We start from the raw sequence: 18,657 nt of genomic DNA on the forward strand, positions 1-18,657 counted from the left end.
ACCGATTCAACGCGTTCTTCCCTTCTTTTCCTTTTTTTTTTTAATACTGTTTAGTCTTCAAGCCTATAGTGCAAATTTGATCAGAAAACTGATGGGAAAATTGCTCCAAGAGGTGAACCCGAACATATGCAATATTATTTCTCTATACATGCTCCCACCAAAAAAATTGGATACAGAGGCAACCTTCGCTCTCTAATTGTAAACACCAAAACTCGATATAAGATCAATTGTCTAATCTGCAAAGGTGACTCAATGGTCTAAAAGCAGCAATATTGCTCAATAAGTAGCAGAAACTGACAGAACTTTGTCGCAGAACTCAGTTCCTTATACAAACATCACAGATATTTTATGCGGTTGCTTATTTCCCGGCGTACCATAGTGCATGCTCTCCAGGGGCTAAAACTCCCATAACTTAAAGATAGCTTTTCCAACTGCTTCCATTCGTGCTATTTTACCTCCACCATCTGCTTGAGAGATATCAGCACTTCAACGCTAAATTACAGTTTTCCGATTACTGCAGGCAAATTGGTTCAACTATCAAGGTGAAAAGCAAGATCTCCTCGAACGATTTTAATTTTCATCTGATTGCTTATCATACCTGAATGCTTTGATATCTTCAAGAAGACAACTCTGCATATGCATTGAGTAGTAAATCCCAGGGTCCATCATTTCATGGCTTGTCCATGACAAAAAACTGAAACCTGGCTCTCCGTAATGAGAGCAGAGCCCATTCCAATCAGTTTCCTCAACAAATCAATCACCACGAAGCGACACCTCAAGCTGCTCTATCTTCTTTGCGAGATCATGCTTCCCGCAATTTTTCAAGCCATCAACAACCATATCAAAGCACCGAGAAATTGGTACCATCCCAAACTCGGTCATCTCCACCAAGTAATTCGCCGCCTCCACGTACCTACCTCCACGGCCGCACATCGTAATCAACATCGTGTAGACCGGCCTATTCGGGGGGTGTCCCCTGACCTTCATATCACTAAAGAAGCAGAGGGCATCATCGAACTGCCCCTTCCTACACATCCCCTTAATGATCGAAGCATACAAGCTCGGAAATGGCTTGTGCCCATCATCGATACAGTTGTGGAGTAGCCTTACGGCCTCTTCAATGGTTCCCCCCTTAGAAACAGCAGGAATCAAGATCTTGTAAGTATTGATATCGGGACAGAGGCCCAAGCTACAAGCGGTGCGGAAGATGTCGATGCAGGACTCAACCTCACCCGACTTACAAATGGATTCTAACAGGGAATTGAACGTCTCCACGTCGGGTACAAAGCCCTCCTTGGTCATCTTCCTAACCATTTCCTTGGCAGATTCCAAGTACCCAGCATTGAGAAGCCCTTCGATCAAGAGGTCCCTCCCCCGAACAGGAGGATTATACCCTTTCCGGCTCATCTCTTCCAAGAACTCTTGGGCTTCTCTCATCTTCCCAGAAGAGCACCACCCATTGACCAGAACAGAGTAGGTTCTCTTATTAGGGCTAACCCCTTTTCGAATCATCCTCCTGATCAGGGCATAGGCTCCATGGAACATCTTAATCTCGCAAAGAGCGAAAAGGAGGGAATTGTATACCTCGACGGTCTGCTCACAGTTGAAGAACTTGCACTTGTTGAAGACCTCCACGGCCTGGTCCGCGAGGCCCTGCCGGCCGTACGACTCCAGGATGGAGCACAAGGTGTTCGGCGAAACGCTCAAATGGGCGTCCTTCATCTGGTGGAGGATCTTGGTGACGGAGTCGGGGTTCTTGGAGGTGGCAAGAATCTTGACGAGCTCCTCGAATTCGATGGAGGTCGGGGAGTAGTAGTGGGCATGGTGGGGGACGGATCGGGCCCAGTTGAAGAAGCGGAGAGACTCGTCGGGGCAGCGGGAGCAGGAGCGGAGGACGCGGAGCACGAGGTCCGAGGTCAGGGTGAGGGGGAGCTTGTTGAGGGTGCGCTCCATGTAGAAGTCGCGGCGGACTATGTTGGAGACGTGGTGGACGACGGCGAAGTAGTCGTCTTTCTTCCTCCCCGACGCGGCTTCTCCATGGGCGGTGGGGAGGGTCTTGAGGAAGCGGAGGAGGGTCGGGGTCGGGGTCGGGGCTTGGGGTTTGCAGAGGGAGCGAATGAGCTTGGAGGAGAAGAGCATCGGTGAGCAGTTGCAGAGCTTATCAGCTCAGCTATGGCGTCCGCGGCTTTGGGCTGTGAACGCTGACCGGGGAAGACGAAGACCCGCTTGGGCGCCAGTTTTGTCCCTCTGCCATTTCCAGATGTTCCTCAAAATTACTACGTCGTCCCCAGATCTTTTAAAACTTTTCAATACACCCCCAAGCAAAGCCAAACAATCATCGCTGGCAACGAGGTGACGGCTCGGTTCCGACTTCCCACCAGCGGTCTGAAGACAAGGCACCATATATGAGTTGACGGATGTCGAGGAGGCTTGACCCCTGATGCGTCATCTGCTGCTATAGTGGCCAGAGTCCGAATAGGCTGGCATCGAGGCTTTTCTTGTATGGTTGACACCACGAGTAATCTCAACCTATTTGCTGGCACTAATTCCTTTTGGGAGTCAGCTTGACCCTAGCTACGAGGCACTTCCAATGGGTTTCTAATTCTTGGACTGCATTAAAGTCTGCATCCACTAAGAATCAATTTGCCGCTAACACATATCCTCATTGTTAGCTATTGTCAGGGCTTTGAATGGGGGAAATGATCAGGTTCAGATGTAATTGCCTTAATTCCCATTGGTCAAAGCTTTGATGGCTTTCCAATTCTATGTTTGTGTAATTCCAGGAATAGAATCATTCTTGCAGTAATACTTCCGAGCATCTCACAAAGGAAGAAGTTGATTCATTATCTGTTCCCGATTATCCCATTTCATCTTAAAATGCATTTATTGGAGGAAAAGAGGAGTGCAATTGCTTGCGTAATACTACGTGCTATCTTGAGTAGTTTTGTGTAGTAATTTGGAACTCGTAAAAGATATAACAGTTGTTACCGCCACCAGTTCAGGTTTTTTTCAAAGTAACAGGTAAGTTCAATGCCATTTAGAAGCATTGGGTCCACGCAAGGTTCAGAGAGCGCATCATAAATGGATTTCCGACTATACGATGGATGGGGTTCACAGCTTCTTCAGATTACGTGTGCTTGTGCAGCAGATGAATCTTTCCGTGATCCATAAGCATATAAAATAGGACAGCGGAACTCACACTTAAGAAACAACAGACAAAAATAAATTTGTCATCTTATAAAATGGGTACATGAAGCAGCACGGGATAGAGAAGCTGCTGTCTTATTGCAAATCAAATTCAATAATGAATGTCTTCCAAATAATGATTCTGTCGGAAGAAGATACTAATTGTTGTCCCTCCAGAACTGCGCTTGAAGCTTGTCCACGACCTTCTTGTCCACTTGGAAGGCTTTGGTCAGAACATTATAGTTGATGGGAGGGTTCGACCCGAACAATGAGTTTGCAATTGTTATAACTCCAGGATTCTGACTGCTCAGGCCTGCGAACGCCACAGCGTTGGTCTTACAGACATTGAGTTGGAAGTGGATCAGCCCCTCAGGGAACACAAACACATCTCCCTTCTTGAGGTACTTGGTGAAGAGCTTGTTCTCAAGCTGGTTGGAAGTTACGAATCCGACATATAACTCTCCCTCGACAACAACCAGAATCTCAGTGGCGCGAGGGTGAGTGTGAGGTGGGTTCAGACCATAAGGAGCATAGTCAATGCGAGCCAGAGATATTCCTAATGTATTGAGCCCCGGGATTTGGTCCACATTCACAGTCGTGACCTTTGACCCAAGCGGGTTCGATATGTTCCCGGGCTTCTGGAGGCCTGAGTAGAAGAAATCTTCTGCTGTGGCGACATTTGGGTCCTTGCAGAACTTCCCGTTCACAAAGACTGCAGATTTTGGGTCTTTGATCGCTACACAGATGTCCTGAAGTGGGCTTGGGTCGGATGCGAAGCAAAGAGAGGAGGCAAAAGCCAAGAGGGAGAATATCAGCACGAGCTTCATCATTGCTGATGGCGAACTACAACTTGGATTCTTCGAGTTGTTATTTGCTTGTTTAAGGAGTGAGATCTGTTCTAGTTGTTGGTTGCCTGTTTGACGAGTGAGATCGTCGTAAGAAGAGGAGATCTATTTATAGGTGTCTGTCATTGACTTTGTCCAAGTAAATTACTTGTTAGTAGGTAGAGGCTGCTGAGTCTTATCAGGTAAATTATATGTTTTTCTTTTCAAATTCAAAAGAAACTTCGCCCACGACCAACTAAAGACATCTTCTTAGTCTATTTATTCTTAAAATATTTGTCGTTTGTCCATGTCAACTTTTGCTGGGAAGATTTCCATAACTTGGAGAAAAATTTAATGGAACCACTTCCACGGCAGTTGGTTTCCTGGAAATCTGATATTTATTTGGAAGATGAACTATCTGCGAGTGCGAACGAGATATCTGTTGGATCATGAGCCTACGTCGATATATTGTAAAACTGCCGTTGCACATGTGCTATTAAAGCTGACATAATGAAGGCATCCAATTGGCTCGAAGTAAAAAAGTATGTTAATTGTAGGATTCTCCTTAACAATACAGACTGCTGGAGCCATAGGAAACAACAAAATGAAAAGAAGTTTATTTCGCAAGTGATAAAGCAAGTTTTAGGAATGGCCCTTTATCTCAGTTTTTGGTTCGACCACAACCATAAAACTGAACCCGCAAGGAAGAACTTCTTTTTTTAACTGTATCATTCGGTTTCACTTGGAAAATATTTTGGAAAATTGGACCGTGCCTGCTCCTAGATGGTAGACAACCGGCCATACAAACTGAATATCTGAATCTTAAAGTCCTTACATTTATATGATTTTCACAAAACAGAATTAAACAATGTCTGCCCCTAGTGGGAAAAACAGCAACAGATCGACCTGAGACAACGTGAAGAGTCTAAGCAGGAAAATCGATACTTAGAGATTTGATTTCTCCGGCATGATCCTTAAAACATCTATTGATTTTTACAACAAGAAGCATGTTTTGACATCGGGGATCCTGCTGAGTGCCAAAGGTCCCCTGGGCTATTGCCTTCCAGAGTTGATGAACAATTCAAGGCTGCCTAAATTGAGGAGAAGCAACAGCAACTTCAAGGGTTTGACCGAGGCATTAGCAGATTTGTTATCTCTTTTTCATGCTTGGTTCTTGGACGAAAACTTCATTTGAGTCATCGAGTGTGGGCTAAGACTCTGTAAATAAGGAACTAAGTATGGGTTTGATAACACAAATTAAGCGCTGAAAGCACTTAATTAGAAGTTTGTTTGTTTAATACAACTAAAAAAAATGCTTAAGTCAAAAAAGCACAAGTGAGGGGCGACTTACTTAATCATTAAATAATTTTTAGGTAATTCGCTCAGGTACCCCAGCCTTTTTAATATTTGCAGCAAGGAGGGTCTTGAGGAAGCCGAGGAGGGTCGGGGACAGGGCTTGGGATTTGCAGAGGGACTGAGTGAGCTTGGATGAGAAGAGCGTTGGCAAGCGACTGCAGAGCTCATCAGCTTTGCGGTGGCATCCGCAGCTTTGGGATGAGAATGCCGTTCTAGAAGATGAAGAAGAACCGTTGGGCGCCATTCTTGTCCCCTTTGTCATTTTTGAATGTTCCTCAAAATGACTAAATCGTCCCCAGATTTTTAGAACTTTTCAAGACAACCCCCGAGTAAAACCAAACAATCATCACCAGCACCGAGGCGGCTCGGTTCTGAACAGCGGTCTGAAGTCAAGGCACGATATCAGATTTGACAGATATCGACGAAGCTTGATCCCTGACGCCTATGCCAGGCCTTTAAGGAGGTGAGGGTGGCTGCTTCTAGAATGGCCAGAGTTGGAATAAGCGGGAATTACTGCTTTTCTTGTTGGTGAGACCACAAGTAATATCAATCTATTTGCCAGCACATTTTCCTTTGAGAGTCGGTTTGACCCTAGCTACGAGGTGCTTGAGTTCAATTTACCACCAAGACTTGCATCTTGTTGCATATTACGTCGCGCTATCTTAAGTTGCTTCGTGTAGTAATCTCATGCTCCTAAAGATATGGCAGTTGTTATAGCCACCACATATCTGGGCTTTTTCGCAAGTAGTTCAATGCCATTTAGAAGCATTGGGTCCACATAAGTTCAGGAAGCGCACCCTTAATGGATTTTTGACTATTCCATGGATGGAGTGAACATCTTCTTCAGATTATGTGTACTTGTGTAGTTGATGAATCTTTCCGTGATCAATATAAGCATATAAAATATATCAGCAAAACTCATACTTTGACAGAGCGGTTGTATGTATAGCATGGTGAGCACGGAAGGCACATGTGCTCCGCATATAAGTCACATATTCTAGTGCAAATGTGGGAAGAATCTGTTTAGCCGGACAAGCCGGAAATAAGCAACCGTCTCCTGATGGGTCCTCACGGCTTGCCTTGTCATGATCAATGAGAAAATCGCCATATAAGCACTTCTGATACTGCATGCACACATGCACGGGAGTTCTTCTTGGAATTTACATTTTAATGGCAAGCTCTCAGGTTCCAGCTTCATGGAGTACGCTTCTTCGAATAGTCATAGCACTGATGATATTCACCTCCAGTCGGCAGCTCGCCGAGTAGTTCAATGCCATTTAGAAGCATTGGGTCCACATATGTTCAGGAAGCGCACCCTTAATGGATTTTTGACTATTCCATGGATGGAGTTAACATCTTCTTCAGATTATGTGTACTTGTGTAGTTGATGAATCTTTCCGTGATCAATATAAGCATGTAAAATAGATCAGCAAAACTCATACTTAAGAAAACAGCAGACAAATATAAATATGTTATCATATAGAATCGGTACACGAAGCAGCAGGGGGATAGAGAAGCTGCTGTCTTATTGCGAATCAAATTCAATAACGAATTTGGCCAAAAAAAGAAAAAACAATAATGAATGTCTTCGAAATAATGGTTCTGTTGGAGGAAGATACTAATTGTTGTCCCACCAGAACTGCGCCTGAAGCTTGTCCACAACCTTCTTGTCCACTTGGAAGGCTTTGGTCAGAACATTATAGTTGATGGGAGGGTTCGACCCGAACAATGAGTTTGCGATCGTTATAACTCCAGGATTCTGACTGCTCAGGCCTGCGAATGCCACAGCGTTGGTCTTCCCAATATTGAGTTGGAAATGGATCAGCCCTTCAGGAAACACGAACACATCTCCCTTCTTGAGGTACTTGGTGAAGAGCTTGTTCTCAAGCTGGTTCGAAGTCACGAATCCGACATATAACTCTCCCTCGACAACCACCAGAATCTCAGTGGCACGAGGGTGCGTGTGAGGTGGGTTCAGACCATAAGGAGCATAGTCGATGCGAGCAAGAGATATTCCTAACGTATTAAGCCCCGGGATTTGGTCCACATTCACGGCCGTGACCTTCGACCCGAGCGGGTTTGACGTGTTCCCAGGCTTCTGGAGGCCCGAGTAGAAGAAATCTTCTGCTCTGGCAAGGTTCGGGTCCTTGCAGAACTTTCCATTCACAAAGACTGCAGATTTTGGGTCTTTGATTGCTACACAGATGTCCTGAAGTGGGCTTGGGTCGGATGCGAAGCAAAGAGAGGAAGCAAAAGCCAAGAGGGAGAATATCAGCACGAGCTTCATCATTGCTGATGGCGAACTACAACTTGGATTCTTCGAGTTGTTATTTGCTTGTGTTGAGGAGTGAGATCTTCGTAAGAAGAAGAGATCTATTTATAGATAATAACAATCATTGACTTTGTCCAAATAATTAAATTAAATTAAATGTTAGCAGGTAGAGGTCGCAAGGTCTTCATTGGGTAAATTATATGTTTTTCTTTTTAAATTAAAGGGAGAACTCGTCCACGACCAGCCAAAGACATCTTCTAAGTCTATCTATTCTTAAATATTCGTCATTTGTCCGTGTCAAATTTTGCCGGGAAGATTTCTGTAAGTTGGAGAAAATTGAATGGAACCACTTCCACGTTGAGCAGAAGGCCATAGACTGATTAAGTTGATTTAACTTTCGAGAGGGACATTTGTTCCACGGGCAGTTTGATATTTACTTGGAAGATGAACTATCTGCAAGCACGAATGAGATATCGGTTGGATCATGAGCCTACATTCGGATATTGTATAACTGCTGTCCGCTCAGACGACATAATGAAGGCATCCAATTGGCTCGATAAAGGCTGCTTGAGCCATAGGAAACAACACACTTGAATTTCCAGAAAGGTACAAATTATTTTGTGCTTCTACTGACCGTTGCTGCAATTTCCTCGAGAACAGCCCAATGATTTTGTGTCGACTGATTAGTGATCTCACATTTCTGTTTTGGTTGCATAAAGAAGCAGCTGATATTGTCTTTTTCATGTGGATTTCCAGGCAGATGCTCGGAGAATATTAGTGAAGAAGCTCATTGATCTCAGTTATGGGGGAGGCCGAAACATGTCAGCTCAATAGCGAAGTCTGATCTTCTCGTAGAGAGATTCAATTTCTCGATGCCGGTGGTCGAAATGGCACGTTCAGTTTACTGCATAGAAACACAGCTACTGCAGTGCTAATTTTAATTGATACCACATGCGCCACGACTTGTACCTGCCGACGCGACGGAAGGTTTTTTCCGTTGTTCTTCGACGGATCATGTATAAATATATAATTAATTGTGGGACAAATACAGATATGTACGCCCTGCTTAAAAAGGATTTTTGGCGCCTTAGGGGACAATAATGATTCATGAAGGAGAGAAAATTCTCCTCTTCCCTTTTCTCCTCAATGTTATTTGTCAGTCCTTTTTTTTTCCCTTAAAATTTTCTGCAATTGGAAATTTCGACATTCATTATGTACTTTCACAATATCATCCGGACGTGTTTAGTATTTCATTTGAACTTTCCAATAGATATCGTATTCGTTTGACTGAGGTAGAGTTTAACATCATAGTTTAGCTCAACACTTTGCTCGTTTAACATCGTCAATATGGAGAAGTGCTGAAATAAAATTGCTGAAAAATAAGTGTTGATTTCATAATAAATTAAAGTGTTTAGAGGAAACTAATTTAAAATTGCTGAAAGTAAAATAAAAAATATATTAATATTTGAAATAGAATAAGCATAAGCAAATTTCATAAGCAGTTATTAACCTACTCGAGGAAATCACGTTTGCAATCGCAATTTCGACTCAAATCATGGTTTCAAAAACTCTCACCAAATACCAAATACCAAATACCAAATCTGCTTAAAATTCTCTAAAAAAATTGATTATGAAACCTCCCACCACACTTCCAAACGAACTCTTAACTAGGATGACTTGAGATTTTATTTTATATGTTGTCTTATGCCAAAAATAGTAACCAATCAAATTCGAAATCCACTTTCTTTGGGACAACTTCAATTAATCAGAGCTAGAGAAGTGGGTCAGTAGGCCAAGGAATATAGTTGAATTGATTAAGATCACCACAAATATGTATGGTTAGTTGGTAATCGTATTTAGCCTCTCATGTCAAGTAATTTGCCTCATTTTTATTATCATCGTCCACCGCACAGTGGTCCCACGACCACCGTATTCCGTGTGGTTCGAATTTGGCATATGCTGACTTCTGCTAAGTTGTTACATCTGCACTCATCTATCAGAGCAAAGGTGATAGGATTCTGTAGACTTAGGGTGCCTGATCCCCGTTCTTTTTATTAGTTGCGGTCCCAAGACGGGATATATCATATAATTGTGTCTATTAAATGCTTGATTAACTAGTGTTTTGCTTAGGAAAAATTTGCAATGGGACCCAAGCGTGCGGGTCGGGGTCGACATAGGTACCGTGCAGTTGAGGGTTTAGCTGATCCGAATGCACCACAGCCTATGACAGAAGATCAAGTGTCTCAAGCTCCTCAAGAAGCTGCTGCAGCTCCCATCGAACAAGACCCGCCAATCCATCAAACACTAGCAGCGATGACTCGCCTCGTTGAGCAGCAAGCGCAGTTAATTGAGCAACAAACGGCTTTCTTTCAGAGGCAAGCAGCACAGCCGAGTGCATCCACATCTCAGATAGAGCTACAATTGACGCCATACGAAAGGTTTAGGAAATATGGTCCACCTAATTTTTCGGGAAGTGCTGATCCCATAGAAGCAGAGAATTGGATAGTTGGAATGGAGAGGATTTTCTCAATCATGGAGGTTTCAGACACCCAACGTGTGGCACTTGCGTCATTTATGCTGGAAGGGGATGCTCAGTACTGGTGGGAAGCTACTCAGAGACGACTGGATCCGAACTCATTACACGTTATCACTTGGGTGGAGTTTACACAAGCATTTTATAACAAGTACTTTCCAGCCTCTTTTCGGCGTACCAAGGAGCGGGAATTTCTGAATTTGAAGCAAGGGGAACTCAGCGTAGCTGAATACGAATTAAAATTTACCAAGTTGTCACGTTTCGCCCCTACATTGGTAGGTGATGAAACTTCCAAATGCAGTAGGTTCTTGGATGGATTGAACCTCAACATTAGGTCACGTCTTTCAGTTCTGGAGATCCCATTATTTTCTGACCTATATAATAAAGCTATCATCGCTGAAGAGGACTTACGAGAGGAAGTTTCTCAGAGGGAACAAAGCAGAACTCGGCCTAGTAGCTCAGTTGTAGCGGGTTTCTATCGACCCCCAAAAAGAGGCGGGTTTACTCAGAGTTTCAATAAAGGGAAATCAACCTATCAGCAGGGTCCGAAATGGTCTCACCAAGATCAAGGCATAACAAGTCAGAGTGAACGAAGTTATGGAGGAGCCAATCCTTCGAGACGTCAGAATTGTCAGAACTGTGGTCGAATTCATTCTGGCGTTTGCCAAATACAATCTGGAGGTTGTTTTCATTGTGGACGTCGTGATCACTTGAGAAACAATTGCCCGCAATTAAAAAGTGAAAAGGTTACTTGCTTTAGATGTGGCATGAAGGGACATATGCAGAGGGACTGTAGGCAGCCTACAATATCAGCATCTAGTAGTGCTAATGTGGGCAACAGGCCATTGACGATGAGAGGCCATGGACAGGTGAGCAGTAATAAGAGTTTTCAAAGCCGAGGGGGTGGATCAATGGTGAGCTCAGCAGGCCAGGCCAATAGACCAATAACGCAGGGTAGAGTGTTCACCTTAACGAAGCGAGATGCCGATGCTACTCCTACTGTAGTAACGGGTACGTTAAATCTCTTTAATAAGCCCGCACATGTACTTATAGACCCAGGTTCCACTCATTCATATATTTCATTATCATATGCTATGCATTCTAATAGACCACAAGAGTCATTAGATAGTTGTATGTCTATAGCTACACCGACCGGGGAGAGCGTAGTGGTTGGGGAAGTGTATCGGAGTTGTATGCTACAATTAGGGGATAAGGAGATGTTAGTAGATCTAATACCCTTAAGTATTTGGGATTTTGATGTTATCCTCGGGATGGATTGGCTTGCCTCTCACCATGCTTCTGTGGAGTGTTACAAGAAAGAGGTTATCTTCAGAATACCGGACGAGCCCGAATTTAAGTTTCATGGAGATCAGTTGAGTGTTCCATTTAAGTTCATATCATTCCTCAAGGCAAGTAAGCTACTGGAAAAGGGGTGTGAAGCATACTTGGCATATGTAGTTGCTACTGAAGTTGACTCACGGAAGCTTAGTGAAATTCCAGTGGTTTGCAAGTTTCCAGATGTTTTTCCGAATGAGTTACCTGGTCTTCCTCCTGATAGAGAGATTGAATTTACTATTGAGTTAGAGCCCGGTACAGCCCCTATCTCTCGTGCACCGTATCGTATGGCCCCGTCAGAACTCAAGGAATTGAAAGTCCAGCTGCAAGAATTATTAGAAAATGGATTTATCAGGCCCAGTGTGTCTCCTTGGGGTGCTCCAGTTTTGTTTGTAAAGAAGAAGGATGGTTCACTCAGATTGTGTATAGATTATCGACAATTGAATCGGGTCACAGTGCGTAATAAATATCCTTTACCTCGGATAGACGACTTGTTTGATCAGCTCCTAGGTGCCACTGTCTTCTCGAAGATCGACCTTAGATCGGGATACCACCAATTGAAAATAAAGGACTCTGATGTGCCCAAGACTGCGTTTCGCACTAGGTATGGACATTATGAATTCCTTGTGATGCCTTTTGGGTTAACGAATGCTCCTGCAGCTTTTATGGATTTAATGAATAGAGTCTTCCAGTCATATCTTGATCAGTTTGTGGTAGTTTTTATCGATGATATATTGGTATACTCGAGAAACAGGGATGAGCATGAAGAACATCTCCGAGTCGTGTTGCAGTTTTTGAGGGAGAGAAAACTTTATGCCAAGTTTAGTAAATGTGAGTTTTGGTTAGATCAGGTGGGATTCCTCGGGCATGTGATTTCTGGTGATGGTGTATCAGTGGATCCTGCGAAGATTGAAGCTATTTTGAATTGGAGTCGTCCTACAAGTGTAACAGAGGTGAGGAGTTTTCTAGGATTAGCTGGTTATTATCGAAGATTTGTAGAAGGATTTTCCCTTATTGCTGCTCCTCTGACTCGGTTAACGCGAAAGAGTGTGAAGTTTGAGTGGACATATGAGTATGAGCAGAGTTTCCATGAGCTGAAGAAAAGGTTGACTACTGCCCCAGTGCTTATTATTCCGTCTACTAATGAGGGGTTTGTGATATATAGTGATGCATCCCATCAAGGTTTAGGTTGCGTCTTAATGCAAAATGGCAAAGTGGTGGCTTATGCATCTCGGCAACTAAGGAACCATGAGAAGAATTATCCGACACACGATCTTGAATTGGCAGCAGTAGTGTTTGCTCTCAAACTCTGGAGACATTACCTGTATGGAGCAACATGTGAGATTTATACAGATCACAAGAGTTTGAAGTATTTGTTCACTCAGAAAGAACTCAACTTGAGACAGCGGAGATGGATGGAATTAATTAAAGATTACGACTGCACAATCAACTATCATCCGGGGAAGGCAAATGTCGTGGCAGACGCACTGAGCCGGAAATCATCAGCAAGATTAGCAGGTATGTGGAGTGTTCACGACACACTTCTTAACGAGTTTAGGTCATTGAAAGTTAAATTAGAGACGACCGAATATGGGGCATTGATGGCTATCTATGATATGAAACCAGTGTTAATTAATCGAATTCGAGCAGCGCAACAAGGAGATCCATTTTTAATAGAAATGAAAAACAAAATAAAGGAGGGCAAGGTAAAGGAAGGCAAGAAATTTGAATTTCTCTTGAAGGAGGATGACACACTTATGTTCGGGAATCGGATCTGCGTACCTGACGATATTGAATTAAAGAGAGAGATTCTTGCACAAGCCCATAGCTCACCATATGCGGTGCACCCGGGAAGTACTAAGATGTATTATAATTTGAAGGGAAGTTATTGGTGGAACAACATGAAAAAGGATATAGTTGCATTTGTTGCTAAGTGTCTGGTGTGTCAACAGGTTAAGGCAGAACATCAACACCCGTCCGGATTATTACAGCCTCTTCCGGTTCCTGAATGGAAATGGGAAAAGATCACCATGGATTTTGTTTCGGGACTTCCTCGAACACGAAGGGGGCATGATTCTATATGGGTGATAGTTGATAGACTAACAAAATCTGCTCACTTCTTACCGGTTAGAGCGACATTTGGTGCTGATCAACTGGCACAATTGTTCATTAAGGAGATTGTGAGGTTGCATGGGGTGCCAGTATCTATAGTGTCAGACAGAGGCTCCTATTTTACTTCAAGGTATTGGAATAGTTTTGTTCGTGCCATGGGTACGAAGTTGAATTTGACCACTGCTTTTCATCCTCAGTCAGACGGGCAAAGCGAAAGGACCATTCAGACATTGGAGGATATGCTAAGAGCATGCGTTATAGAATTTCATGGCAGTTGGGATGACTATCTACCTCTGATAGAATTCGCCTATAATAATAGTTACCAATCTAGTATTGGAATGGCTCCTTACGAGTCGCTTTATGGTCGGGCTTGTCGAACACCTTTGTGCTGGAATGAGGTTGGAGAAAGGCAACTCACTGGACCAGAAATAGTCGACTTAACAACTGAAAAGGTCAAGGTTATCAGGGAAAGATTAAAGACGGCTCAAGGACGACAGAAGAATTATGCGGATAAACGAAGAAAGGACCTCGAGTTTCAGGAAGGAGATCAGGTTTTCTTAAAAGTATCACCATGGAAGGGTATTATGAGATTTGGCAAGAAAGGAAAGCTTAGTCCCAGATATATCGGGCCATACGAGATTCTAGAGCGCATTGGGAAAGTGGCATATCGGTTAGCTCTACCCCCTGAACTATCCCGTATTCATAACGTGTTTCATGTGTCAATGTTGCGTAAGTATATACCGGACCCGTCCCATGTTCTGAGTTATCAACCGGTGGAATTAAATGAGGACTTGACGTATGAGGAAGAGCCAATGGAGATTTTAGATAGGAAAGAGCAGGTTCTTCGAACCAAGAGAATCCCATTAGTGAAGGTGTTGTGGAGAAGTCATACGAGAGAAGAGGCCACTTGGGAACCCGAGGATTCTATGAGAGTTACATATCCATATCTTTTTTCGATATCAGGTAAATAATTTCGGGGGCGAAATTTTTATTAGTGGGGGAGATTGTGAGACCGGTCAACCGAACATATATATATATATATACATATAACATATACAAATACATGCTTACGTAATATACATGTAAATTATACACCATGAATTTTTGTGGCTGGAAAAATATAATAATAAATAAATAAATAAAAAGAGGGGTAGCAAGGGACCCCACGTGTACTTCATTCTCTCCCTCAGTAACCCACCGCCATTGACCTTTTCTTTTCGATTTCTGCTGTGTTCTCTGCTGAAATAGTAGAAGGAAAAACAGAGCAGAACAGAGGGAGAGAGAGAGAGAGACAGAGAGAGCTAAGGTGCAAAGTTAGAGGAGAATTGAGGGAAACGAAGTAAGGAGAGTCGGGATTTGGGAAACAAACCTCAGAATTGAAGCTGAAAGTTGCAATTGCGTAGATAAACAACATGGTTTGGTATGTTCAAGCTGAAATAGTTGTGTTGGTTGTGTTTGTTGTCTTATTTCTATTTGTTCTTTGGATTATCTTGCATGTGGGTAATATAGATTGTTTTATGTTGAATTTCACTTAAGCAACTAGAGGAGTTTAAGTTCCTACGATCATCTATGCCTTCTTGAAAGTATATATATATATATATATATATATATATGCAGGCGTATATATAAACATGTATATGCATATATCTTGTTCTTTGAGCCAATTGATAATTAGAGGTTGGTAAAATAATTCCCAATAATGCCAATTCAATTTCTGACTTGGGGAGTGTTCTTGCATAGAAATTTTCCGTAGGATTAACTGAGGTTGCTTACTGTGAAGTTTAAGGGAAGTGTTGGAAGTGGAAATCTGTTTTGAGTAATAAGTTGAATAAGTTGGATTGATAATTCGATATAGTATTTTAGGAGCTGAGTTTTGTCGAGGCAATGGCTTGCCGTTACTGTGGTGCTGGAGTGTTTTATAGTTATTTTAATAAGCTAAAAATTTGGAGTTGTGTTCATGAGATGATAAGAACACTTGTCATTTGCTTAGAGTTGGTTGTATGAGTTCACTAAGGCAACAAATTGAAGAAGTTAGATGTTTTTGCTTGATGGTTAATTGGGTATGGAGACCAACTTTATTGGGTTGCTGCATAGTTGCTTATTAACAATTGAATATCGAGCCTCTTCGAATTTACTAATTCAAAATGATTATGAGATAATAACATGTTTTAATGAGGAATTGAGGAGTGAGGAGAATTGAGTAATGATTGGTGGATAATAAGGAGTAGAGAGTGGGATGAACCGGTGTATGGAAGTAATTTTAGCTTTAATAAAAATGGAGAAACAATTAAACGGACTAGCATGTAATGTCATTATTATGCATATTATCTTATTGTTATGTGGGTGCTTGTGATTAATAGGAACAAGAGAGTTGAATTGATGTATATTTATGTTTTTATTAGGTATATTATCTAACATTTGTGCTTGGATATGAATAGGGGCTGAGGAGACCGAGATTATACAACCAGACAGCTCGACTCATTGAGTTATCATTTTGAGGGGTCTTAGTGAGTACTTTCTTCCATCGTAAAATGATAGTAAATACTTATATGTGTTGTTATAGAAGTGGAGGTGACTAAATGATTGAGGAATATAGTTGATATATGTGTTTGAGTATGCTAGTAGTATTGTGTGATTATAGCTATGAGGCCGTTGGACCCGGCGGAATAGCAAAATGGGCACGAATGGCCGCTGGACCCGGCGGAATAGCAAAAAGAGGCACGAACGGCCGCTGGACCCGGCGGAATAGCAAAAAGGGGCACGAACGGCCGCTGGACCCGGCGGAATAGCAAAAGGGGGCACGAACGGCCGCTGGACCCGGCAGAATAGCAAAAGGGGCACGAACGGCCGTTGGACCCGGCGGAATAGAAAAATGGGCCCCTTTATGAGATATGATGATGAAGATAGGCGTATAATTTACTTGAGATTTGTTTGTTGAGTTAGTTGTATGAACGGATTAGGTTGGTATTAGACTCAATATTGCGGTAGAGTATATATATATATATATATTTGATTGACTATGAATTATGAGTGTATTAATTCATTTTACTTTGGAATATCGTACTCACAGAGATGCAGCTCACCCCCTGCATATATTTTTCCAGGAGAGCTAGGAGCTCGACTAATCGCACAGGATATCTTTTTGAACAACGGGGATCGGCGCCAAGGGATCTTTTGCAGTAGGGCCACTCCTAGTATAAGTAGTAAGTTCTTGTAGAATGTTAAAATTAAGTTACGACCTGAAACTTTTGTTTAGTTGGGTTAGTGATATGGTTGTGGAAAGTACTCTCTTGAGAGTTATATATATATCCAAACCGGCTGAATTGGTTATATGCTTTTGATATGGCTTGCTAAATTGGTTAACTATTTGGGAGGTGGAAAACATGTTATGAATAAATTGTTTATGTGATAATGGATATCGAGAAAACATAGGGAAAACTCTGCTGAAATTTCAGGTCGTGACATCATCGACATAGCAATAAGGGTATAATTGAAACCTATGCGCCTAGGAAGTGCATACTCTATAGATAAGCCAACATCGAATTAAACTACGTACTACAAACACGGTACAGACTCGCACCAAAACCTCTGAACACATAGTAGTTGGGCAAGAAACTTATTAACCCTCGATTTTTTTTTCGATGTGAATTCTTATATCTGGAAGCCCAATTGGGCTTCAACTAATTCAGTTGAACCGGGTCGGCCCACTATGAGATAAAACTTTCTGAACGTGAATTTTATGCATTCAGAAGGATTCGAACCTAAGACTTTGCTTAAGTGGAATAAACACCTAATCACTTGAATCAATCTACATTGGTTAATCCTTTGATTATTTTGATGAGTAATAACCATCGACATTGATATAGATTTCATATGGAACAAGGGAATTTTATTATATGTATGTATATATAGCAAGATAAATCATTAGGTGTGGAAGTAGATGTATTAGACCATAGACCATTACTGGAAACACATACAAACGAGAAGTTCTTGAGTGATTCTATTTCGTCGCGTAATGTGATGAAACGCCAATTAAATTGCATGAAACATGAGTATTAGTGCTGATCACTTCGATAATTGTCATAATTATTCTTCATTACAAGATTGTTATTAGTTTTTCATTATCATGTCATTTGAGGTAGGATTGTCTAAAAAGTTTCTCCGTACAAACCCAAACTTAGATTTAATCAGATGCCATTATCACCTGTGGACTAGGCCAGCCGAAGACTACGGCTCTTTTTTTTTTTCTTTTTCTTTTTTTAAATTGGAGTGCATCACCTTGTATCGGGAATCTCAATGGCGCCCGACTAGCCTAGGTTCAATTTAGATCTACACGTAAGTGGTAAAACTCCCTCAATCATAATTTCTTTTTCTTTTACAAGATTTGAATTCAAAACCTTACTTGAGATTGAGAAGAACAAGGTCAAATCACTTGAACTAATTCACCTTGGTAAAACTAGAGCTCCTATATAGGTAGGAAAGATGAATCCTCAAACCACCTTCTCAGCAAATTGGAGAAAGGTTCTTTCTCTGTTCCAAAAACCATGATTTTAGTGTTCAGTTTAGTACCCGCCAACTTGGACACCCTTCACCCGACTCCATGCATACGAAGCACGAGCAACGCTTTTATATATACGAGTCCAGGCTTCGCATATTAGTATCTTATCGAATAGTGCCACAAGATTTTGCCAGATTATATACACTCGTAACATATGTAGTGCCATCTTACCATGGCATGAAGTAAGGATTCAAATCATTTTAGCATCATCGGCTATCCCGGGTGTCAGCTGTCAGTCTATCTGGTACCTATTGAATACTAGATTGTACCAAAAGTGTCTAATAATTACTTGAAAAAAAAAACTGAAAAATTATTACTTGCATTAGAAATTTTTTTTTTGCTAAGTTATGTATGTGCATTCATTTGTCTGTTCCTAATCCAAATGACGGGGCGGGTGAGTTTCTTCAACCTTTTTTTTCCTATTTTAATTATTGGGATCTTCACATTGACTGAAGTCTTCCTTGTAGCTCGACGTCGCTTC

The 18,657-nt window shown here is 42.0% G+C and overlaps 3 protein-coding genes and 1 long non-coding RNA gene across 5 annotated transcripts; 1 reads left to right on the top strand and 3 right to left on the bottom strand.

Moving 5' to 3' along the window:
* Nucleotides 1–113: 113 nt before the first annotated feature.
* Nucleotides 114–2,267, bottom strand: LOC116208650 (pentatricopeptide repeat-containing protein At5g18390, mitochondrial). Of its 2 annotated transcripts, none has more exons than XM_031542188.1 (2): nt 599–2,267; nt 114–464 (listed from the first exon to the last, which is right to left on the bottom strand). In XM_031542188.1, the coding sequence occupies exon 1, from the start codon at nt 2,137–2,139 to the stop codon at nt 754–756; it is 1,386 nt and encodes a 461-aa protein (XP_031398048.1). In that variant the 5' UTR covers nt 2,140–2,267; the 3' UTR covers nt 114–464; nt 599–753. The 2 variants fall into 2 exon arrangements, with proteins under 2 accessions (XP_031398048.1, XP_031398047.1); XM_031542187.1 differs by having other exon boundaries at nt 114–514.
* Nucleotides 2,268–3,195: 928 nt separating this feature from the next.
* LOC116208636 (germin-like protein subfamily 1 member 14) lies at nt 3,196–4,092 on the bottom strand. Its single transcript, XM_031542169.1, has one exon. It carries the CDS (start codon nt 4,014–4,016, stop codon nt 3,345–3,347), a length of 672 nt encoding a protein of 223 aa, XP_031398029.1. The 5' UTR covers nt 4,017–4,092; the 3' UTR covers nt 3,196–3,344.
* Nucleotides 4,093–6,808: 2,716 nt separating this feature from the next.
* Nucleotides 6,809–7,709, bottom strand: LOC116207315 (germin-like protein subfamily 1 member 14). The gene has a single exon (XM_031540221.1). The coding sequence runs from the start codon at nt 7,654–7,656 to the stop codon at nt 6,985–6,987; it is 672 nt and encodes a 223-aa protein (XP_031396081.1). The 5' UTR covers nt 7,657–7,709; the 3' UTR covers nt 6,809–6,984.
* Nucleotides 7,710–14,914: 7,205 nt separating this feature from the next.
* Nucleotides 14,915–17,027, top strand: LOC116209447. The gene is made up of 3 exons (XR_004157235.1): nt 14,915–15,038; nt 16,057–16,125; nt 16,723–17,027. It is a non-coding gene; the product is annotated as an uncharacterized LOC116209447 (long non-coding RNA).
* The last annotated feature ends 1,630 nt before the right edge of the window (nt 17,028–18,657 follow it).

This window comes from Punica granatum, chromosome 5, assembly GCF_007655135.1.
Source record: "Punica granatum isolate Tunisia-2019 chromosome 5, ASM765513v2, whole genome shotgun sequence".
In the NCBI taxonomy this organism is placed as follows: domain Eukaryota; kingdom Viridiplantae; phylum Streptophyta; class Magnoliopsida; order Myrtales; family Lythraceae; genus Punica; species Punica granatum.